Source organism: Perognathus longimembris, chromosome 16 (genome assembly GCF_023159225.1).
Source record: "Perognathus longimembris pacificus isolate PPM17 chromosome 16, ASM2315922v1, whole genome shotgun sequence".
NCBI lineage: Eukaryota > Metazoa > Chordata > Mammalia > Rodentia > Heteromyidae > Perognathus > Perognathus longimembris.
In genome coordinates this window covers 16,498,620-16,523,628 of record NC_063176.1, presented here as the reverse complement: position 1 = coordinate 16,523,628, position 25,009 = coordinate 16,498,620, and the positions used below count along the sequence as shown (strand labels likewise).

General features: G+C 44.2%; 1 protein-coding gene across 1 annotated transcript in view; it reads left to right on the top strand.

Annotated features, from left to right (window-relative positions):
• Window positions 1-2,421: 2,421 nt before the first annotated feature.
• Aff1 (AF4/FMR2 family member 1) overlaps window positions 2,422-25,009 on the top strand; it is a 127,570-nt gene continuing 104,982 nt past the window's right edge. The window contains 1 exon segment of the mRNA XM_048364541.1: window positions 2,422-2,585. Within this exon segment, the coding sequence (XP_048220498.1) occupies window positions 2,569-2,585 (17 nt within the window). The 5' untranslated portion in view covers window positions 2,422-2,568.

Below are 25,009 nucleotides of genomic sequence, written 5' to 3'. Positions count from 1 at the left end.
TGAGACTGAGTGCTATTGTGTATGTAGCTCAGGCTAGCCTCAGACTTGTGATCTGCTTTAGCATCCCGTGTAGCTTGTCTTACAGGAATAGTCCACTTGCCCTCTTTAAAACACACCAGCATTCTACAGATTGAAATAGAAGTCCTTTGGTCTGTCTTGCACTTTCAATGGAACGCTTACCTATCTATGCCTGATTTTATACTCTCATGCATTAGTTATATTGAAACTATTACTTACTAAGTCTTCTAACAGTACATTTACATGATCAATAAGCACTGATTAAACCTGTAAAGTACTGGGAAATTTATAGTAGCCAAGGTACAGTTTTCCAAAAATTTCCAAAACGTTTTCCAAAATGCTTAGAACCTCACACTTTATCATTGGCAATAAATGCTGTTTTTTTTTTCTTCTTCTTCTTTAGAAAGCAGGTGTACTTTGTTCAGTTTGAAAGAAAATGTCTGCCAAATAACCAGCTTGGAATAACCAGTTTGCGAATTGTTCTTTACTATAAAAATGACACTCCATGAAGGAACAACTAGGGCAGCTTGCTACTCAGTTACACAAGTTGATTTGCTTTTTTGTGTATGAATGTGTGTGCGTGCGTGCGTGTGTGTGTGTGTGTGTGCATACTAGGGCTTCAACTCAGCCTGGGCCACCTTCCTTTTAGCTTTTTCACTCAGGGCTGGCACTCTGCCACTTAAGCCACATCTCGACTTCCAGGTTTTTGGTGGTAAACTGGAGATAGGAATCTCACGGATATCCTGCCCAGGCAGACTTTCTACCGTGATCCTCAGGTCTCTGAGTAGCTAGGATGGTAGGTGTGAGCTACCGACACTCGCAAGTGCTTTTCTTCTAGATAGCCACTGTGCTATAGTGTGAATTATGTGCTGTGCACAGAAATCAGCCAAAAGCCCTGTGCTCAGGGTCAAGGTTTAGCGAAAGTAATAATTCCAACTGGTTCCTTCCTTAATAAAGGAGACTGACTTTTAACGCTGCTATAATGTATGGTGGTGATGATTTGGGTTCATTTGCTGCTCCGTTGCCTTGATTATTGCTGAGGTGCTAGTAATTCCCCTCATTTGCTTTTGCACCATCAGTGCTAATGGCAGCAAGTGAAAAGACAAATACTGTCCTTTGTTTATTCTAAAAATAGCCCTGACCTCTGAAAAGGTCTTGAGGACTCCTCTCTCACCACTCTTTAAGAATAAATTTGGACTGTGCCTATGCCAGCAGGGCGGGGGTGGGGAGGGCATTGTCGTGGTCAAATGGGAGATCCATAAGCATTCATCTTTTAAGTTTCCTGAGCACCACCCTTCCGCATCTCTGCCCGTGTCAGGTCTGTCCTGCTTGTCCTTAAGCACCGATAAAACGCCTTTTCTGGTCTTCTGAGTAGGAGGCGATACCTTTTTTGGGGGGCGGGGGGCGGGGAGGAGAAGAGAGAGAATACGTACACACACAGGCTTGCATCTAGTTTCCCAACCCCCACCCCCCGTGGGTGTTTTTTAGGGGGGGGGGACAACCCCTCAATTATCTTAGTACCCACATGAATTACTGTTTGCTTTGTAATCTCCCTGTTGCCCCAAAGGGAAGTCGTGGTGTAAATATTTGTGTCCGTGTCTACGATCAAAACTGAAAGCGAAGTCGAGGCGGCGTGCGTGCGTTGGCCGCGCTTCCTGCGAGCGAGCGAGCGCAGGGAGGACCTGAAGTCGCGCACGGGTTTTTTTTTTTTTTGTTATTTTCTTTTTTTTTTTTTTTTTGCTGCTGCTGCTGCGCGTCCTGCTCGCTGCGGCCCCAGTTCCGAGCCGGGGTCCCCAGCGGCGGGCACTGCGTGTTCCGGCGCTGTGTGTTTGCTTGTACTTTGTCAGAGACCTGGCAAGCCAGCGCTGCCAGCCCGCAGGCGGAGCGGAGCGGAGCGGGGCGGGGCGGGGCGCGGGGGACCCGAGCGGGCACTTTCCCCGCACCTCCCCGCCGCGCGCTCCGCCGCACCCCTCCGCCGCGGGCTCGGGCTCCGGCCCGAGCCGTGCGCCTGCCCATTTAAGGAGGCGGGCCGTACCATCCGAACTTTCATGACGGGGGGGGGTATTCGGAGAACTCCGGGCAACTTGGAACTAGCCCGAAGGCGACGTTCCTTTCCCCGTGGGCTCCACGGCGGACGCGCGAGGCGGCTGGGTGCCAGCCGGGGCGCCGGTGGGCTGGGAGCCGGGCTGCTTTGGCTCCGTCTTCCTAAGAAATCGCCCCGGGGGTGGGGGTGGGGGGCCTCGGGCGAGCGAGCGCGGAGCCCCCCGGGTCCCCCGGCTCGTCCGTAGTGCGGCGCGTCCGCCAGCCCCGGTGCCCGGATGTCCATCAGGATTAGTGCGAACCAATAGCCGGGAGGCCGAGGCTGCGCTGGAGGACGCCCGCCCCCCCCCCCCCCCCCCCCCCCCCGGGCTGGGAGTCCGGGCGCCGCGGGAGTCGCGCCGGGCGCCGAACCCGCCCGGCTCCGGCCAAGGGTGAGGGCGCCGCCGGCCGCCGCGCCCGCGGGCTGAAGGCTCTGATGGACAGGAGCTCTCCCGGACTCTAAGCTGAAGGATGGCAGCCTACTCGAGGTGAGGCGGGCGCGGGGAGAAACTTCACCGACCCCGTCCGCCCGTGAGTGGCTGGCGATGGGAAGCTGCGGGCGGCGGGGTGCGGGCGGCGGAGTCGGGGGGTGCCGGGGAGGAGCGGCTGGAAGCAGCTTTGTCATCGCGCTCCCCGGCACCCCGAGGCTCCGGGCTCGGCACCGAATGGCAGGTAGAGAACAGCCCGGCGAACGTGCCCGGGGCGGAGAGGCTCCGACTTGTAAAAGTTAAGGTTCAAGTCAAAAATCTTCTTTTATTTTTTTATTTTTTTCTTCCTTAAAACAAGAAGTCCCCGTTTACCGGGGAACGAGCGGGGTTCACCCGCCCTCCCCCCCGCGCCCCGGTGACTCCCGATTGCCCTCGCCGCTGTCCTGCGCGGACCTCGGCGGGCACCATCCGTGTATGAACTGTAACTCGGCCGGGGCGAGCTGTCCTGCTACGAGGAAGGAGCATTCCACACCGAAAGGCACAGCTCGCGTGGATCTGCTGAGTAGGCAGAGACCTGCACCGCCCCGAGGGGGGCGAAGGAGGGGGGGGGCGGGGGCGGGGGAGACCTTCACGCCTCGAGCCGCAGTTGCTGTCAGGAGCGCTCGTGTCAGACACCGGGGTTCTGCTGCCCGGGACTGGTGCCAGGCATCGGTGGACGGTGGAAGACTGGACCGGCCCGAGTGGTTTCAGTTTAGTTGGTGCCGAGGCGTGCCTCAACTTTTGCTAGAAAGCAGTGTGGCCTGAACATATTTGCCACAACGGGGAGGCTCTTAAAATAATGTTTAATGCGAGTTATTGATCTGGGGGGACATTTCATTCAGAAGGCTGAACGGATCTTAGGTCTGCATATTCAGATCATAGGGAGGCAGAAATAGATGTGCTTCATGGTTGAAGTTTTGGGTGGGTATGACTTCTGAATTTCCCCAAGGATTATAACTTTCTAGGAAGGAAAGCTTTTCTCTTAAACAGATAACCTCGGGAGTGCTACTTTCTCTTTATGTTTAATCCTCTCAATTTAGTGGTTTATCCTCTATCTTCATTTTCTTGATTGTTTTAAGAAAGGAGTTCCGAGCCTGGGGCCTAGGAATAGAACTGGAACGAGAAAGGAAAGTTGCATTTTTACTTTGGCTAAATGTTAGCTTTATTGATTCTTATCATTATTGTAGGAATATAGGCAGACACAAAAGTGTAATACCTGTGTGGGTGTTTTGTATGGCACCAAAAATAAAAACCACCTATGTGTTCATAATCTCATTACAGTTATATTTACCATTTCTATGAAGCTAAAAGAGTTGCTTTTTACATGAATAATAATTTATATTTTATTTAATACTCATAATTTATATTGTATAATATTTAACACGAATAATAAAAATAGTACGGTGTCATTAATTGGTCTTTTAAATCAATTTGGTAAGTTATGTTTCTTTATAATTTAGTTACTTAGTATTTTGGTATGTTTTATGGAATGTATTTCAAAAGGTTCTCTGGGGAGTGCCATTATGTTACAGGAGCCCCTAGCACAAAACCTTAGATTGTTACTTTGATCTACCAAATTAAGTGGAATTACAGAGTACAGTAATTTAGCATGAGATTTGAACCGTGAGATTTGAGAGGTTCAGATGATTCCAATGCTTGAACCCTTGAAGTTTAAGGAGTGGGGAGCCAGTCCCCCCTCCCCCAATTTGGATGTTTATGACATCATTCACAGGCCTAGATTTATTACATTTCACTTTGAAAAAAGCTCCTGGACTTAGGGAATTTCAAGTCTCACCTGAAATTTGCCTTGGTAGGGTTGGAACCAATGATTTGGAGGGTCAAACCTTAAGTCTAGAACAGATGTTAAAAGTAAAATGAGATAAGTGGTAAATTGGATGGTGAGCGCGCACCCAACACAAGGTTAAGCTGCTTTAATTGGATTGCCTCTTTACTAGTCTTAGTCACCTAAATCGGTAAATGCTTTTACTGTCCACCTTTGTTAGTCCAGGAAACTAAGGCCCAACAAGGGGTGCTTTTTGGCCTGAGGTCACACAAGTGGAGCCTGCTGGACTGGGGCTCCTCTGCTGTACTTGGCTGTCTTACTGGAACCTGTCTCTTCAATGCCAGGGTGAACTGTTGAAAGGGAGCTGCAGAGCGTCAGTGTAAGGGATTTCTGCTCAAACTGGTTTACAGCAAGATGTCATAATCTGTTAGCAGTGGTGGTTCCTCTTGTTATCACTTGACATTAGAGGCCTGTCCCTAATTCTGTTGCTCCAGGCTAGGCCTTCAAACCTTCCCTAGGTCACCCTGCAGGGATTTCGGCACCTGCCTGTTGGAGGTGTTCCTCTCGTGTAAATAACCTTCTGTTCTATCTTGGAATGCAGAGCCAGCTGCTCCTGACCTTGTGCCTTGTGGGAGAGTAGATAATCTCTGAGATCCAGAGAATATGGAAAAGAGTCAAGACATTTTTGGATTTCAGGGAAATCCCAAAGCTGGGCCAAGTTTCCATGAGTGGAGAAACTGAAACATTGCAGTTTGTGTTGTATAATCATTTTTTAAAACTTTATTTTATGGGGCTGGGAATATGGCCTAGTGGCAAGAGAGCTTGCCTCATATACATGAAGCCCTGGGTTCGATTCTCCAGCAACACATATCTAGAAAACGGCCAGAAGAGGCGCTATGGCTCAAGGGGCAGAGTGCTAGCCTTGAGCAAAAAGGAAGCCAGGGACAGTGCTCAGGCCCTGAGTCCAAGGCCCAGGACTGGCCAAAAAAAAAGGCCAACTTTATTTTATTATAAAGGTGATAGTTGCCCTATATACTATTTGTTCTTGAGACAATTTGAATTTTCAGACTCATTAGACTTAGCAATTCATAGCTTATTATTTTACCACAAGTAGTCTCATTGTGCTTTGAAATAATTTGTAGGTGGGAACTTGGGAATTTTACAGCAGTGAAAGTGAATGAAGAAGTGAATCCATGGAACTTTTCTCTAAATGCTATTGCTGTGTATAGAAGGGCATTGGCATTCTTGAGTTGATACTAGTGGGTAGAAGATGGTTAATTTTTCATATGAATGGGCTATGTGGTATATTTCCTTTTCTATGGCTGGCTCTTATTGGCAAAACATTACTTTTTATTTTAATGATCCCTGGGTACTTCAGAAGAAGGGGAACTACCTAAGTATTTTCTTGGCTTGTGAAATTGAGGTTACATATTCATCTGTCTAAAACATAAAATTAGTAAATTAGTTTTGTTTTGCTTTTGTGAAAGCTGATTGTTTAGCAATGGAGGGCACTTGTTTATTAATACAATGTGAAGTTTTATCACTTTTGCTTTTGTTGTTCGTGGGGCTTGAGCTCTGGGCCTGGGCACTGTTCTTGAGCTCTGCAGCTCAAGGCCCGTGCTCTATCAGTACAGCCAGAGTGCCACTTCCTGTTTTCAGTTGGTTAATTGGAGTCTCACGGATTTTCCTTTCTGTGCTGGCTTTTAACCAAGATCCTCAAATCTCAGCCTCCTGAGTAGCTGGGATTACAGGTGCGAGCCAGTTTCTAACACTTTTTAAAAATAGATTTTTCCCTTTTTGATCAGTGTTTTGAAAAGAAGTAAGGTTTGGTTGATTAATTATTGGAGCCCAGGGAGAGATGGCCACCTGAAAATGGAAAATTAGTTACAGAGGGTTCTATACTCAGAGTGTGGGTTTTGGAATCAGTGAACACATTGAATATACTTCCTTCAGGAAATTGTAAACAAATTTAACTTTTTTTTTTGACTGACAAAACAGTGAATAGTCACAGAAGTATTAGTTTCTAAAAGTGGGAAGCTATTCTTTATAGAAGTATGCAAATCAGCACTTGGTTTTTTTTTTTTTTTTAAGTTAGTAAGCCAAACTGTTTATAGATCTTTTTCTGTGTAGATTAGCTTGCTTTGTATGGCGGATGGTGTTGCTGGATCAAATGTAGAGTAGGGCTTTGTTTGAATTTCCAACTTCTCTAACCATGTCCTTGAAGTAGTCACTGAAATCTAGAAAGGAATCTATACCTACCTTCAGCTAGTGTGAGGGATTAGCTAGTTTTGAAAAGCACCTTGTGCTATCTGAGAAGCTTTGGGCTCGCCCTCCCTGTAGGGCGGCATGTCTAGAGGGTTGGGCCAAAGGGAACTGAACTTGCTACTTTGGGAGAGTTTGGCATCTGGTGTCTGAGCTCACATCTCAAAAAACAGCCCTTACAGAGTAACTGCAAAAGCCAATTAAGTCTAGGCAACTTTCCCACAGTTTTTAAATTTTGAATTTGACTGAAGTTAATGAAGTTACAAAAACAAGCCAATCAAGAGCTACAGTCAGATTGTTCCATAGATTGAAATAGAGCTGGGTTTTTGGTAGATGCTTTTGGTTCTGGCAAGAGAAATGTTCTCATTGTAAAAAGGACTGCAGTGAAACTGGTATGAAACCAGTTTGCCCTGCCCCGTGCCTCTTCCTCTGACTTACACAGCTCCCTACTACCTGGGAAGCCAGGAATAGGTATGAATACAGAGCAGGTCTGATTAAGTATGAGCCAATATCAAGGGCATTGCTGTATTTTGTAAAGTGCAGTTCAAGGGAGAAGGGTTTGAGTGGGAAAAGGGAGACGTTTTAAATGGGAAATAATGCATACAGGATTTTTGACCCCTGGAATGACTGCATTTTCTCCTATGAAATCATTGTAAACAATGCCCCTGACAGAAGAGAGTCACAAACAGGTCTTTTTAAGTGAGCGCTTTCTAGTTATTTCTGAGACCTGCAGCTGAGCCTCTTGAGTCATTGTCTAGAGCTTCTCCCAAGATAATGATGGAAAGAACCCATGGAAAGAACTGGGAGTCATTTGTTGTTAAAGTCAGCAGATGATGCTGTTTGGCAAAATTGATGTAAGTGATCCTTTTAACAGGTTTAGGGATTACATACCATGTCATGTGATAGAAGCTGGACTTACCTTTTTTTTGGGGTGGGGGGCAGTCCTGAGGCTTGAACTCAGGGCCAGAGCACTGTTCCTGAGCTTCTTTTGCTGAAGGCTAGCACTCTACCACTGGAGTCACAGTGCTACTTCCAGCTTTTTCTGTTTATGTGGTACTGAGGAATCCAAGCCAGGGCTTCATGCATGCTAGGCAAGCTCTCTACCACTAAGCTACATCCCCACAATTTTTTTTTCTTGTACTATCCTGGGCTTGAACTGAGGGCCTGGGCACTGTGCCTGAGGTTTTTTGTCATTGTTGTTTTTCAAGGTTAGCACTCTACCACTTGAGCCACAGCACCACTTCTGGCATTTTATTGGAGATAAGAGTCTCACAGACTTTCCTGCCCAGCCTGGCTTCCAACGGTGATCCTCAGTTCTCAGCCTCCTGAGTAGCTAGGATTACAGGCATGAGTCACAGGTTCCCTGGCTATCATTTTTTTTTTTTTTGGTTCAATTACATCTCACTGCTCTTTATTGAGTGCATAACATTACAGGTTAAATGATCTTTTTAAGTGAAAAAATGCAAGAAGAAGCTGTACTTTGAAGTATTCTTTATTTTGTTATGGGCATAAATGTATATGTGTAAAATGAAGTATCTTGCTCAAGTAAAAAATGTATGAGATGGAGTTTAGATGTACTTTGGAGAAAGGTAAGATTTGGGATTTTGAGGTGGCCAGCCCTGTGAAAGTAACAGTAAAGATGAACTCCGAGGGCATGTGTGTTGATGGTGCTGGCTCTGAGCACTGTAGAGAATCCAGTGCAAATGCTTTTCTGGCCTCTCCAAAGTGTGTTAAAGCTTAACTCTCTGTGTTCACCACAGAGCCAGTGTCCTGGGACCCTGAGTGTCTCTTTGCTGTCTCTTTTTTCCTCTTGATTCATTGCTGTTTATAATTTAACCAAATTAAACAAAAAAATTGTTTTTGGTTCCAGTATTAGTGCTTGACTTAGGGTTAGGGCCTCAGTTGTTGCTTTGTTGTTGTTTTTCATTTTTTTCCTCAAGGTTAGAACTCTCTCATTTGATCCCACAGTTCCACTTCTGGTTTTCTGGTGGCTAATTGGAGATAAGAGTCTCATAGACTTTCCTGCCCAGGCTGGCTTTGAACCATGATTGTCAGATCTCAGAGTACCTGAGACTACAGGCATGGGCTACTGCTACTTTCCTATTCAGTTCTCTCTCTCTTTTCTTGGTTGTTTTGTTTTGGTCGTGGGGCTTGAACTCAGGGCCTTGGGAGCTGTTCCTGAGTTCTTTTGCTCAAGGCTAGCACTCTGTCACTTGAGCTATAGCACCATTTCCAGTTTTCTAGTGGTTAACTGGAGATGAGTCTCATAGACTAACCTGCCTGGGCTGGATTTGAACTGTGATTCTCAGATCTCAGCCTCCTGAGTAGCTAGGATTACAGGCATGAGCCAGACTGCTCAGTCCTCTTTAGTTCTTAACATAGTAGTTTAGTATAAGATTTAAAAATATTAATAGGAAATCCCAGTGGTAACTTCAGTTGTGTAAAAGAACTGGAGAGGAAAAATATTGTATTAGCGCCTTTATCTTAGCATTAAGTTTGTGTGTGTGCGTACCAGAGCCAGTACCTTGCCTTGAACTTGGGACGGCATTCTTGCTCATAGCTGGTGCTCCGCCACTTGAGACACTTTCAGCTCAACATTTTGCAGGTTAATTGGAGGTGGAGTCTCTCAGACTTTACTGCCTGGCTGCTATTATACTGTGATCTTTCAGGTCTCAGCCTCTTGAATAGCTTACACTTACGGGAGTGAGCCACTAGTGTTATGTTTTTAAAGGATGCCTAGAGTTAGATCACATGCAAAAAAGTACCAAGAATTATTTTCCCCGGTGCTGGTAGAGAGAGCACTTGGTAGAACTTAGGATTTGTAGAACTGTGACTCTTGAATCACTTGTTGGCCTTAATTTTTTTTTTTTTCTTGCCCTGCGATTTGAACTCTGGGACTCAAACTTGCTAGTCTGGCTCTCTACTACTTGAGCCTCACCTCCAGCTTCTGCTTTTTCCTGGTATTTTGGAGGAGTCCTAGTGAACTTTTCTGTACATGGTCTTGAACCACGATCTTCCAGATCCCAGCCTCCTGAGTAGTTAAGGATTATAGCTGTTGGAGCCAAGCTTTCTGGCTTCATTTCTATCCAGAGATTTTTGTCTTTCCTTTCAGTGTTGCTTCTTTCTGGGTTGGCAGTTAGACAGATGAGAGTAAGGGAACATTTCTGGGATAATGTGGTCACAGTAGGTTCAAGGTTCTCCAAGTTGATTAAACACAACAATCACCATGGTGCTTGTTAGCACACAGTTTGAGTCTCCCTTCCCCCAGAGACTCTGATTGGACAGGACCAGGGTGGAGCCTTGGGTGGCATGCTACTGGCCCTGAGGGTCAGGGGCCCACACACCAGCATTGTGAAGTGGTGTGAGCAAGAGAGACATCTTACCAACTCCTTCATGGTATGCAGTTAAGTTATGATCTAATATATATTCATGTGTACACATCCTTTCACCCCTCCCCCCCCTTTAGCAGGCTGGAGGTTGCTAACTCCATCAGTTTATCTTCATATGACAAAACTGTGACTAAAATGTTGATGCCTACATGTACCAGTGTTGAAAAAAATAAATGTTAACTAAAGTATCCAGAAGTAACGCACACAGCTTCATGATCCAGCACGGCCCAGGGGTTACTCAGATACCTGGATCTGTAGTCTATTTGCCCTTTTCTATGCTCTGTGGGCTCCCTCCCCACACCAAGGCACACCACACCCCAGTTTATCAGGTGCAGCTGCTTCCCTCCCCTGGGAACTGTTACAGCTGAATTGGTCTAGAGTGATAGCCAAACTTGATGCAGCTGAAGAGATCTCTCTTTGGTGGTGGTGGTGGTTTAACAACAACAAAAAAACAACAAAAAAAACCCAAACAAACATTGCTTAGGTGTATTTTTGTTCTGCCAGTAAAGTTCAATGAGAAATTTTAAAGGGGACCCCTACTGAGAAGTAAATGTTAAAATTATAGCAGATGTCACTTCCTGCAACAAAGTTCAGGAAACACTCTCTGGTATGTTGTAACTTTTCAATTCTTGGAACTTTCCTTCAGGAAACTGTTCTGTCAAAAAGCAAAGCAGTGGATAAAATATGAAGTACGACCCGCACTGTGTTGTGCAGTGTAATTACATTTTGATTTGGTGCATATGTTTTTGTGGCCACAACTGCACTGAAGTTGTCATGTGATTTTCATCCTGGATAATGTGTGCCTAGAGAACTTAAGTACCCCCCCCCCCAGCTCTTGCTTTAAAATACAGGTGTATCTGATTTACTCAGGAGGAGACTTCATGGGAAATGTCCTAAAACTACGCTCTATTTTTTTTTTTTTATTAAAGAAACCAGAGAACTGCATTCTTACTCAGTTTTGAAGAAATTACTCTTTTGCCTCTCAGTGGACAGGCTGTTAACTTAGACTTCCCTCCCTTCTTTCTTTCCTTCCTTCACATTCACTTGAGTTTGAACTGGCCTTGAACTTGCTAGGCAGATGGTCTCTCACATGAGCCATGCCCCCCAGCCGGTTTTTCTCTTTATTTTTCAGATAGGTCCTTGCTTTTTTTGTCCATGGTTGGTCTTACACTTCTATCCTGCCTCTCCAGTAGCTAGGATTACAGGTACCCACTACCATCTAGCGTAGATCTTTCTTCTCTTTTTCTTTTTGTCAGTTGTGGGGTTTAAGCTTCTGGCCCGGACACTGTCCCTAAGGTTTTTTGTTCAAGGCTAGCTTTTTACCACTTCCAGTTTTCTGGTGATCAATTGGAGATAAGAGTCTTGTGAACTTTACTGTCTTGGCTGGCTTTGAACACCAGTCCTCAGATCTTAGCCTCCTGAGTAGCTAGGATTACAGGCATAAGCCACTAGTGCCTTGCATAGATATTTGTTATTTATTTTGCCAGTCCTTGAACTCAGGGCCTGGGTACTGCCCCTGACCTTCTTTTGCTCAAGGCTAGCACTCTACCACTTGAGCCACAGTACCTCTTCTGGCTTTTTCTGTTTACGTGGTGCTGAGGAATTGAAACCAGGGCTTCATGAATGCAAGGCAAGCACTTTACCACTAAGCCACATTCCCAGGCCCAGAGATAGATGTTTATTGCTAAGTAACATGGCCTACTTAATTGGTAGCTTTAAGCTACTAAAATGTTGATAAAAGTTTGACTCTACAACATTAGGTTTGTTGCTGTAATTTTCTTTAAAGGAAATCTGTCAGACATTCTTTTTAAAAATAGTCATATTCTTAAAAGTTTAAAAAAGGAACATCTTGGTATAAAATTAGCTAAAGCTCTGTCATTTTATAATTGAAGTAACTGATTTTGAGGAGATAAATGGGAACACTTAGGATAGAACCTTCAATAGAGTAAGTATAAATAAATAGATAGAATAATCCAATGTCTCCAATACATTCATTCACTATAAATCCTTTATTTCACAATTGCAAATTGGATCTGGACATTGTTATTTCAACGTGCTCTTTGGGGTTTTGGTTTGATTTGGGGATGAGAGTTTCACCATATTGCTCAGATTGGCCTCAAACTTGTGAATTCAGTATTCTGAGTGGCTGGGACTACAGGCTTGTGTCAGAGTGCCCGACTGCAGTGGATGTGTTGCGTTGTCCCCTTCTGTCCATGCAGTCTTTTAGCAGCTCTCAAGCATTCAAGCCTCACATGCAAAGATACCTTATCAAAGTGAAACTTCTGGAGAATATCAGGAGAACTTGAGCCCTGCCCACCCAAAATATGTTGTGCAATGTTCTGAAAACGTCTGTCTCTACGTGCATAAATAAATGTCTCTGGTGCTGGTAGTGCTCCTTACCTGTGCTAGGAAGGGTGGCAGGCCCTGGTTGTTTCCTTCATCTCTGCCTTACTCAGACTTCCTGGTAGTTATTCTTTCAGCCTTGGAGGCTTGGTGCTCGCTGGCAGGTCAATGGGTTTCACTCTCACTGGATACTGATCTGACATCGTATGGATTACATCAGTAGGACCAGTTTTCTGGATATGGCAAATTCACACTGAGGAACATTGCATATTGAATACATGTTATCTGTGCCACATACTGGGCACTTTGCTGTTCACTGACAACTGGACACTGCTCTATAGTTGATGAAGATCCATGCTCTCTGCATAGGAGGAGCTTGTAGTTTGGAGGGGGAAACAAGTAAACAGAATGGGAAATGAACAGGTGCAAACTGAACAAACACAAAACCAATGCGAGGGGGCGGCGGTGGCACAGGGAGGCGGACTGGGAATGTGGCTTAGTGGTAGAGAGCTTGCCTAGCATGCATGAAGCCCTGGGTTCCATTCCTCAGCACCACATACACAGAAAAAGCTGGAAGTGGCGCTGTGGCTCAAGTGGTAGAGTGCTAGCCTTGAGCAAAAGAAGCTCAGGGACAGTGCTCAGGCCCTGAGTCCATGCCCAGGACTGCCCCCCCCCCCACCTGCCCCAAACTACAACAACAACCCAATAGGTGCAGAGAGTAATGGGGTGCAGGGAACTTACCCTTGGCGTGGTCCAGGAACACCTGAGGAAGACTGACCCAGGTGGAGAAGGTTAGAGAAATAGAATCAGCTTCCAGAATGTCGTAGAAATGAGTGGGGATAGTGGGAAGAAGGGATAGGTTTTTTTTTCCTGTGATGGGGAGGAAGATTTTTTTTTCCTCCCTAGAGATAGGGTCTTGCTGTGTTGGACTAGAACCCTCCTGCCTCAGTCTCCCAAGTGCCAGAATTATGACTATGCACCACCCTATCCTGCTAAAAGATGACTTTAAAAAAAAATTCTGGTCCTGGGGCTTGAATTGAGAGCCCAGGTCTGGCGCTCTACACTTGAGCTGCAAGCTTCCCTTCTGATTTTTTTGGTGGTTAATTGGAGATAAGAATCTCGTGGACTTTCCTGTCCAGGCTGGCTTTGAACCCTGATCCTCAGATCCTGGCTTCCTAATCAAGGATGACATTAAAAATAATTTCATTAATGCTTTTTAATTTCTGTGGTAGTAAGGAATTGAACCGAGGGCTTCATGCACGCTAAGCAAACACCCTTCCGGTAAGCCACATGCCCAGTGTCCTCATATTCCTAGGATGATAGTTTTTAAACAGGGTGACTAAAATGTGGAAATAACCATCATGTGGCATGTTTTGAAATAAAATTTGATCATTTTGCTAGTCTACAGTTCTTCTGGAATGTAGTTCTGGGTTTTGTTGTTGTGGTGGTTGGTTTTGTTTTGTTTTTGGTCAGATATGTGGGGCTTGAACTCTGGGCCTGGGCCCTATCCCTGAGCTCTTTAGCTAAAAACTAGCACTCTACCACTACACAGCACCATTTCCAGTTTTCTGGTGGTTAATTGGAGGTAAGAGTCTCATGGACTTTCCTGACCTTTGCTGACTTTCTCGGATCTCAGCCTCTGGAGTAGCTAGAGTTGATTACAAGTGAGCGCCACTGGTACCCAGTTCCTTTTTTTTTTCTTTTTCCTCCCTTATGCAGGTAAAATGGATGCAATTGCGGAATAACGTATTAAACTAGAGACTGTGGCATTAAGGCTGGAGATGGACTTAATTGGTACATAAGTACCAATTAGTAAGCAAATATTAAAAAGCAATTTGAAGAAACTCCTCCCTCTCCCCCTCATTTGTTTGGGAGCTATTAAGGGTGATAAGAGAGTAGAAGTCCCAGCTCCATGAGAATAAAGCTCAGGAAATGAAGATGTAGATAGGAGGAAGGGCAGTTAGCCTGGTTCCCAAGTACAAAGTCTAGTTTCCAAGGTTACTCCTTTATCCACATGTCCATGGAAAGTGGGGTAAAATATGGCTTCTGTTTTTGCCCAGATATTATCCATGTTAAGCTGAGTCCAAGCCCATGAGTGAGCTTCTCAGGGGACTAGTAAAATAGGAAAACACAGGAGGGTCAGGCTGATACATCTTGAAATAAAAGCTAGGTGATCTTCCTTCTTGGATATTCTAGAAAGTAGCAGATGGTTTAAGTAGCTTTTCTCGAGGGAGTTTGTGGCTTCTTGAAAAAAATTGTGATCATGACATATTGCTGTAGGAACTAAAACTTCTGTTCCTGCATGTATTACTGTCCCTCTCCTCTCTCTTACCTCTGCTTTACTCTATTTGAAATGGGTGTATTGTTGCCTTTTTGTGGCATAATATATGATCATTTAAAAAATGAATATTTCATGAACATAACAGAGAAGTTTTTTTTTCTTTTTTTAGAGTCTGGATTTAAATGTGGGTTTTTACATTGGACCTATATTAGTGCTGTTCTTTAGTTTTTGTCTATTTGTGTCATCTGCCATGAATGAAGAGGTGAGTATAATTAATACTGCTGCTATTATTTTACAAGCATAGTTGTAAGCGTTGTGTGGTGGGGGAGTAATGTGCTGGGCTTACTTGGGGCCTCTTGCTCTTTCTTGGCTTCTTTGCTCTCTACCACTTTTAGCCATGCCTCCACTTTGAGCATTGCTGCTGGTCAGTAAAGAGATCCAGTGGACTTTTCTGCTTGAGCTGGTTTTGAACCTGATCCTCAGATCTTAACCTCATGACTTGTTGTGATTGCAGGTGTGAGCCACCTGTGCCAAGCTGTAGTAATGTTTTTGACAAATGCATAATTGTTATGTCTTGCTTTCTTTTTTGGTTTGAGAGGGTATTTCCCTGTAGCCTTACAAATGCCAGGATTACAGATAATGCATCACTGTGCTCAGCTTATTTCCTCTCTCTCTCCCTCTCCCTCTCTCCTTCCTTCTCCCTCTCTCTCTCTCCCAGCGCCACTTCTGGCTTTTTCCTATATATGTGGTGCTGAGGAATTGAACCCAGGGTTTCATGTATACGAGATGAGCACTTCACCAGTAGGCCATATTCCCAGCCCCCTGTCCCAGGGTTTGAACTCAGGGCCTAAGCACTGTTCGTGAGATTTTTTTTCTTTTGTTTTGTTTTTGCACAAGGCTAGAGCTCTACCACTTGAACCACAGCTCCACCTATGGCTTTCTGGTGGTTAACTGGAGATTAGAGTTTCACAATCTTCCGTGGCTGGCTTTGAACTACAATTCTCAGATCTGAGCCTCCTAAAAAGCTAGTATTACAGGCATGAGCCGCCAGTCCCTGCTTCTCTCCTCTTTTAAAGCATACTTTTAGAATTTTAATGGGCACTTTTAGTGTCTATTTTTCCAGATGAAGTTGAGTATTTTGTTACTCAACTGGTGGACTTTTAATAGAATGACTTCCTCACAGATTTGTAAAACCTCATCCTGTTTTTCAGAATATTAAAGTTTGAACTAGGATTGCCGAGTGTTCTGTAGTTAACAGAGTGGAAAAGACTGAATTAGAAAGCCAGGGATTTCAAGACACTAGCCAGGCCTCAATCACTTACCATGGAGACCTTGGGGAAGTTTTATTTATCCCGATTACTCTTCAAAGAGTTAAAAATGTCCCTTTGCTCTTACCACTGTATAATTAATATAACTTTTAACAGTGTGGTCATACTTTCATAGGTAATTTGCATCTAACTTTAGAAAAAAAGAGCATTTTATAATCTTACTGCTGTTATGACTAGTGTATCACTTTAATGTTTCATTTTTCTAGAGACTTTATGATTCAGTCATTCTGGGCTGGGAATATGGCCTAGTGGTAGAGTGCTTGCCTTGCATACATGAAGTCCTGGGTTTGATTCTCCAGCACCACAAATATAAAAAAGCCAGAAGTGGCACTGTGGCTCAGGTGGTAGAGTGCTAGTCTTGAGCAAAAAGAAGCTCAGGCCCCGAGTCCCAAACCCCAGTACTGGCAAAAAAAAAAAAAAAAAAAAAAATTGAGTCATTCTGTTTTCACAATAGTATATAGGATTTAGGATGTTAAAATTCTTACAGTTCAGTAAAACTACAGTAGTAATAGTTAATTGCAATTAAAGGGAAACCTTCCTTCCTTTCTCCTTCCTTCTCTCCCCCTCCCTCCCCTCTTCCTACCCTCCCGTCCTTCATTCCTTCCTTCCTTTTCTTTCATCAGCTGTGGGGCTTGAACTCAGAGCCTGGGCACTGTCCCTGAGCTCTTTTACTCAAGGCTAGCTAGCAATCCACCACTTTGAGCTGCAGTGCCTCTGGTTTCCTGGTGGTTAATTGGAGATAAGAATCTCCAAGTTTTCTGCCCAGGCTGGCTTTGAACTGTAATCCTTAGATCTCAGCCTTCTGGGTAGCTAGGATTACAGGCATGAATCACTAGCACTGGGTGGAAATGTCTTTCTTAATTTTAACAGGTGGTCCACCTATTTTCTTTTTGTTCTTTCAGTGTTATTCTTAGGCCTTAAATATTTTGACATAGCTGAAATCATCTTTACATATGTTTGATAAGTCAACACAGAAAAACAAGTTGGTTTATTTTAGTCTGTAGATAACATGAGGATTGTTTTGTCTTAAATTTAAGAACACAAATCTAATCTTATATGCTTAGAAATACTGTGCCAAAAATAACATTTTTTTAAGTGATGCTGAAGATTTATTTGAACCAGGGGTCTGTACCATGCTAGGCTAGTAGCACTCTATAAGTTAGACCATGCCCCAGCCCTAAATATGTGTTTTGGAAAGGCATATAAAGCCCAGTCAATACTAATAATAACAAATTATTTTATTTTTCCAGCATGGGCATTAACAAAAAAAAAAAGCACATGACAGACAACTCTTTAGTCCTTTGAGACAATCTCTTCAATAGACCTGGCATTTTCCTTTCACCTTACAAGATCTGATTTACATGAACTCTCAGCGATGTGGAAACTACAAATTACCCACACCAAAACATAAAATAAACAAGCTTTTAATTTTAATAGTATGTGCCCAATCATATCTTTTAGGAACTACAGGAAAAGCTGATTAAAAAAAAAAAATTGAGGTGCTGGGAATATGGCCCAGTGGCAAAGAGTGCTTGCCTCGTATATGTGAGGCCCTGGGTTCAATTCCCCAGCACCACATATACAGAAAACGGCCAGAAGGGGCGCTGTGGCCCAAGTGGCAGAGTGCTAGCCTTGAGCAAAAAGAAGCCAGGGACAGTGCTCAGGCCCTGAGTCCAAGCCACAGGACTGGCCAAAAAAAAAAAAAATTGAATGAACTTCATATATACTTTACCTCTTTGTATTGAACAGGTCTTGGTTTCCTGTTGCTTTTAAGTTCTCTAATTCCCCCCCTTAGTATTTAGATATTTATTTGGAAGAGTGCCCTAAAATAAGGGGCCAGACTCTGGGCAGAGGTCCACTACATCTCCCTGGATGGGGAGGGAGCTGGCTGGCTTGTCACGGACTAGATTGTGTGTGATTTGTTCCTGTGGACCCCACTGACAGTGTTCTGCTCCCAGATTACCAGGCAGAGGGCCTTGGGCTCTTTCTTTCTCCTCTTATCACCTCTGCTCTAAGCATGTACTGTCAGCAGGGTGACCCTTTGCTCAGGTGGATTGGGAATGCCAGTTCAGTACAGAATAAAGAATTTGAAAATGGAAAAACAAATTATTTTATACTTTGTGCTGGTAGCCAAAGTGGTTAGAGATACTAATTCCTATCACAGACTTTGGGGTCTGTGCAGTCTACCTATCTGGTTATTTAGTCTACAAAATTCTGATGACTGAGGACTCTTCTCACACATGATATGTGTACATGCTTGCCTAGACCCAAGCATTGACAGACTAAAATTATTTTTAACTGTTATTTAAAAATTAACTGGTAAAGCCAAGCACCAGTGGCTCACATCTCTAATCCTCGCTACTCCGGAGGCTGAGATCTGAGGATCACCACTCAGAGCCAGCCCAGGCAGGAAAAGTTCATGGGACTTATCTCCAGTTGACCACCAGAAAACCAGAAGTGACGCTGTGACTTCCAGAGGTAGAGCACTAGCCTTGAGCTAAAGAGCTCAGGACAGCACCTAGACATTGTTCTTCATGATACTTATTATGTAGTAGCCCATTTCCATTATGTTCTCTCGATAGGGGCTGTATTGGCCATTTGGCCCAGAGTTTAAGCCCCACAACTGACCAAAATTGTATATTTATATAAATTATCTGTAAGTATAATATCTTACAAATTTATATAAATGATATATCTATATTTGTATGTATGCATATGTAATATATACAAAATATATGAAAGCATATATTATACTTGTGTATATATAACACATTTATATACACATATAAAACATGTACATATGTATATTTGTGTTTTGCTATTACTCTTAGTTAAAATAAACAAGGCTGCTGGTTGTCAGTGGTTCATGCCTATAATCCTAGCTACCAGGATGTTGAGATCTGAGGATCACAGTTCAAAGCTAGTCTGGGCAGAAACTCTGAGACTCCGTGAAGGTGTTGTTCCAATAGCAAAGTACTAGCCTACAGTGAAAAAGCCAAGTGATAGCACCCAGATCTTTTTTTTTTTTTTTTTTTGGCCAGTCCTGGGCCTTGAACTCAGGGATCCCACTGAGGGATCGTGTCTTGAGAAGGAATGGTCCTGATTTTACAGAATTTCTTTAAAAGCGGTGTTTCACATCCATGTTTATTACTGCACTATTCATCATAGCAAAATTAATGGAAACAACCCAGATGTCCTACAACAGATGAGTGGATCAAGAAAATGTGGTACATATACACAATGGAATTTTACTCATCTGGCAGAAAGAATCATATTATGTCATTTGTAGGGGAAATGGATGAACGTATAAAAGATTATGTTAAGCAAAGTCAGTCAGGTTCAGAGAGACAAACAGCACATGTTTTCTCTCATGTGGAAGCTGGATCTAAAATACAGACATGCATGGTAACATATGCAGGCTTATATCTATATTCACATGAACATATTGCACAAAGGATAATATACTTAAGGAGAGAGTTCAGTGGTATAACTCCTGAACAACTAACAGTTTATCAAAATGAGCACCAGGAAACTGAAATATTCTTTGAGAGAGAAGGCAAAGGCAGGGATAGGAATAGGAAGAAGGATGAACAAATGTAGTCATTATATTTAATGTACATTATGTAAAAACTGAACTATGTAGCTTGAGGGTCATGGGGGAAGGGGGAGGCGGGGATGAAGGAAAATGTTAAACGGAGTGCCATTGACCACTAAGATGTATTGTACTCATAACATGACATCTGGGATTGAGACCCCTTTGTACTATTACTGGTCATGCTTATAATCCAAGCTACTCACTAGACTGAGATCTGAGGATCACAGTTCAAAGCCAGCCTGGGTTGGAAAGTATGTGAGACTTCTATCTCCAATAAACTACCCCCAAACCTGCAATTGGAACTGTGACTCAAGTGGTAGAGTGCTATCCCTGATCAAAAGAAACTTAGGGACAGTGCCCAGACCCTGAGTTCAATGAAGCCTCAGGACTGGCAGAAAAAAAAAATTATGCTGCGGATGAAGGACAGAGCCACTAAAATTATTTGAGAAGAAATTTTATTCTAGTTAAATTTACTTTTTCTTGCCAATCCTGGGGCTTGAACTCAGAGCCTGGGTACTTTGCCTCAGCTTCTTTTGCTCAAGGTTAGGACTCTACCACTTGAGCCACAGCACCATTTCTGCCTTTTTCTGTTTATGTGGTACTGAGGAATCAAACCCAGGGCAACCTGCTAGGCAAGCACTCTACCTACCGCTAAGCCACATTCCCAGCCCCACAAATTTATAATATATTCTTGTAATCTAGTTATCCAGAGTAATTATTTCAGTAGAATCGGGAATTTAAAAAGGGCAAAAAAGTAGTAGGTGCTGGTGGCTCACACCTGTAATCCTAGCTACTCAGGAGGCTGAGATCTGAGGATGGAGTTTCAAAGCCAACATGGGCAGGAAGCTCGTGTGAGACTTTTATCTTTGATTAATCATAGAGAAAGCAGGAAGTGGCGCTGTGGCTCAAGTGGTAGAGTGCTAGCTTTGAGCAAAAGGAGCTCAGGGACAGTGCCTAGGCCCTGAGTTCAAACCCCAGTACTGGCAAAAAAAAAAAAAGGTAAATATTTTTGAACATCAAACTGTTTTTCTTTCAAAAATGTATTTGGATCCAGTAATACTTTGCAGAAGCAGCCATGGAAGCCATTTGGTAAAGGCCTAGCCTTCACCAATGTTTCCTAACTTGTGCCAAAACGGAAAATATTTGGAGCAGTAGCAGAACAAACACAATGCTGAAGCAGCATGGAAACCATGCTTAAACCAGAATGTGTCAGGGCGTGTGCGCATGTGTGCTTTGTGGGGAGGGCAAGTCCTAGCAGGAGAGGAGGACTGGTATAAAAGATCTCTCTAAGCTTAATTAGAAAATGTTGAAATGATGGATTTTTTTTTTTTTTGTTTTGGCCAGTCCTGGGGCTTGAACTCAGGGCCTGAGCACTGTCTCTGGCTTCTTTTTGCTCAAGGCTAGCACTCTGCCACTTGAGCCACAGCGCCACTTCTGGCCCTTTTCTATATATGTGGTGCTGGGGAATTGTACCCAGGGCTTCATGTATATGAGGCAAGCACTCTTTGCCACTGGGCCATATTCCCAGCCCAATGCTGTATTTTCTTGGGGGGGGGGGAAGTGGGGAGGAGAGTACTGTAGTTTCTACTGGTGAATTGGGACTCTTTAAAGACAAAGGTTTTATGTATAATTGGGGTCTATGATAGTATCAGTCTATCAAGCACTCTGGTGTTCTGCTTTGTCCTGAGTGGAAGCAGGGCCTGTATTAATTCTACAGATAGAGGTAGTCACTCTTGTTGTATAGAGGAAGAAACTGAGGCTTACTCAGGTGATCACTGATTTGCAGCTCTGTTCATCTAGTCTAGACTTTAATATGGCCTCATTGTCCTTCCTGTACTTGTTCTTGTGCTCCCAGTTTCATGGTGGAAAAAGGAAGGGCAGGGAAATCGGCACATGCTGGGAGCCTTTTGTCTGTCTTTAAAGCAAGCTGTGATTTGGAAAAGTAAGAGTGTCAGGCAAATGGTATGTGTAAAATTCCCAGAAAAGCTGAATCTATGTGATGTGAGTCCTAGTGCTGGCTACTGCTACATGCTTTTTTCCTGAAAGCTGGTTATTACCTGGGATATGTGAAGGGAGATGATGTTCTCTTTGTACCAGAAGGTCATGTGTAACTCAGGGAACCCTGTCAGTGTTCAGGAAGGAGTACAGATGTAGGTAAAAGTTTGTGTAAAAAGTGGAAATCCCTTCTATCTTTCGCCTTCTGTCAAGATCTTGCTTCTGTAGATACATATTTTATGACGAAATTAATATACTTCTGCCTTTTTTCCCCACCCTAAAAAATTTGTTTTTGCTTTGGATGCAGTAGTTCTTGGGCTCATGTCTTGCGTTTATTCGTTTTCCTTTCTCTTTATGAGAGAAATAGATGAGGTGGGATGGGAGGAATACAGAGTGAAAAAGGTACCATTTTCTCTGCATCCAGAACTTGGAATCCCCACTCGGTGCATCTGTTAGTGATATCTTAGTTATTGAGTAGTTACTGTGTGCAGGCACTGAACTCAGCCCTATTTTGCTTTGGTACTATTGATTTAGGGCAGTTTTGGGGTTTGAACTCAAGACCTCATCCTTGCAGGCAGATGCTCTAATGCTGAGCCACTCCTCTGGTTTCATTCATTCATTCTTGCAACAACCTCAAACCCTTAGTGTGATTGATTTTCATCTCTGGTTTGGAGTATGGGAAACTATAAAGGGCTAGAGAGACTGTCGTTGGCCCTGTTGGCTTTCCTTAGTTCCTGACAGGATCCCAGAAGGGCCTGTCATCAGTGTAGCTGTGGGGAAGGTGCCCTGTGGCTTTGTGGCCTGCACTGTTGGGGCAGCTGCTGCCCCAGCAGGAACATGACACTGACTTGGGGAATATTTCTCATGCTCGCAGAGTGGTTTTCAGGAGAGAAGTGTTAACTGTGGCCTCCCTCATCCCTTCCTGGGGGCATTTGGCAAAGTCTGGAGACGTAAGGGCTGTGCTACCACTGTCTAGACAGTGAGCAGAGATACTGCAAGCTTCCCACAACACAGCAGCCCTGCACAAGGGATTCTCTGGCCCGAATGTCATTAGTGGCGTGACTTAGAACCCCTGCTCTGCAAGCTGCCCTGGCTCGTGAATATGGTGCGCTTACACTTCTGTAGTGAGCCTGACTAGCGCAGGCGCAGGTGCCGGTTACTCAGCCTTGAATTTGTTTTGGACATGGCATTGGGAAGAGCCTGCCGGGTGGCGTGTGGGTTTCGCAGCCCTTCCAAAAAGAGAGTGAAGAAAATGGAAGAAACACATAGGAGCGTGATAGTGAGGAGAGAGGATTTCTTTCCGTGGGAGAGATGAGCGTGGGCAGAGGCTGAGGTGTGGGATGGATGGATGAAGCACAAGATGCCGACCTGGAAAGCCAACCCTGGATGAGAGAGTGTGGTGTTCGTGGCATTGGGGGCTGGCGGTGCATCTGGAGAGGCATTCAAGCCTCTCTTTTCTTGTCCACCTCTGTGCTCACCTCCCCTCTGCCCCCCCTCCCCTTTTTTGTAACAAGCCTCAGTCTGTGGCCCAGGCTGGCTTTGAACTTGACATTCTCTGCTTCCGTTCCCTGAGTGCTGGGATTACAGGCATGGGGCATCCAGCCTTGGCTCATCACCATCCTGTTTAACAGTTGATGAGACTGGTCAAGGACCACAGCTGGAAAGAGACTGTGGTCTTTGCCAGGTTACCAGAATGCTCCATTCTCTGCAGCTCTCATTCTCCTGTCTGCCTTCTTTAAACTCAACCAGGCGGTCTCCAGTTAGGATGAGTTAGCTCGTCAGGGCCAGGCAATAGGCCGCAGAGGGATCCTGGCTGGGAACGACCTGCGTGGTCTGCTGGTCAGAGTATCTCCAGATGAGGGGCCACCGCTTCAGAACTGGCTCACAGGAGAAGTCATGCAAGGAAAGACTGGTACTTCCAAAGGGAGCCACCTAGTTGGCACATTATAGAGTTACTTGGGTGAAATGCTTTTGAAAAATCTGCCCTTTTGGTACTTTAGATATCAGATGTAACTCAAACTGAGTGGACTAGAATTGTAAAGTAGTTTTCTCTCTCTGAAGCCCCAAGCTTGCTAGCTAGGCAATTTTGTGGGAAAGAACTTGCAGGAAAAACATTTTGAAATGTGAAGAAGGAAATGTGATTCTGGTGGTTCCTTTACAGGCACAAAATCAGTGCATGAAGAAATAGGACACGAACCAGAGAAGATTAATTTTCTGTAATCTCACAACCTAATTCCCAAGTAGGGGAAAGGAATGATTTTGAAACTAGACTGGGGCAGGCACCATGGGAAGTGAGTTCACTGTTAAGCAGGTTGCCTGAAAGAAAGCTCTGCAGATGGGAATTTGAAACTTGCTCCTAGAATGCATGGATGTGTCCGCGGGACCACTTGTTTCCCAGTAGAGCAAGATGTAGAAGCCAAGGCCAGACACAGTGGTACATTCCTGTAATCCAGGAAGATAGAAATTTGAATTTGAGAAAAGCCTGGGTTCAATACAAGACCCTGTCCTCCCATTAGCCCCATCCCCACCAGCCCCCAAAAAAAGAAAAGGAAAAGAAAGGGGGCTGGGAGTGTGACCTAATGGTAGACTTCTTGTCTAGCATGCATGAAACTCTGGGTTCGATTCCTCAGTACCACATATACAGAAAAAGCTGGTTGTAGCTCTGTGGCTCAAGTGGTAGAGTGCTAGCCTTGAGCAAAAAGAAGCCAGGGACAGTGCTTAGGCCCTGAGTTCAAGCCCCAGGACTGGGGGAAAAAAATAAATAAGAAAAGAAAAGAAAAAGAAATGGAAGCAGAAGCCAGAGCAAGCATTTGAAGGAATTAGATGAGGGTCCTGGTTTGCTTATGTATGTATGTGCGCATTTTAAGCCTTGCCATTTCTTGTAACACCTGTCTTGCAAGTTCAGATCCACCTTTTTTTCCTTTGGTAGATACTATCTAATGGATCACCTTGTGCTTCCCATATTAGGGGTTGAATTCAGTCTCACACTGGCTAGGCAGGCTCTCTACCACTTGAGCCATGCTTCCAGCCCCCTTTTGGGCCTGCTTCTTTTCATGGTAAGGACTGATTGTGCTGTAGTACTCATCCTCGTGCTCTTTTGTGTCTTTGTGATGACAAGTATCTACCGTGCCCAGCCATTGTACTTCCAAGCCATTGTACAGCCCAGCTGGGATAACAGGTGTTCACCTGTCTCATCCATTGGTTGAAAGGTAGTCTCCTGAACTTTTACACCGGGGCTGGCCTCTAACTGGTGTTCTCTGATAGTATTAACAACCTTCTGCTACTAAGCTTGGCTAATACTTTCCTTCTACTACTTTCTGTAAGTTGTAGTCATCAAAGTACTTTTCCCTAAATACTTGAGGTTGTATATTAACTAAAGTTCACTAGTATGGTTTTTAATTTTTTTCCCCATAAAATATGCCAAGAGGCACCAACCTTTAACTGTGTTGGAATGTTTTCAGAGCGTCCA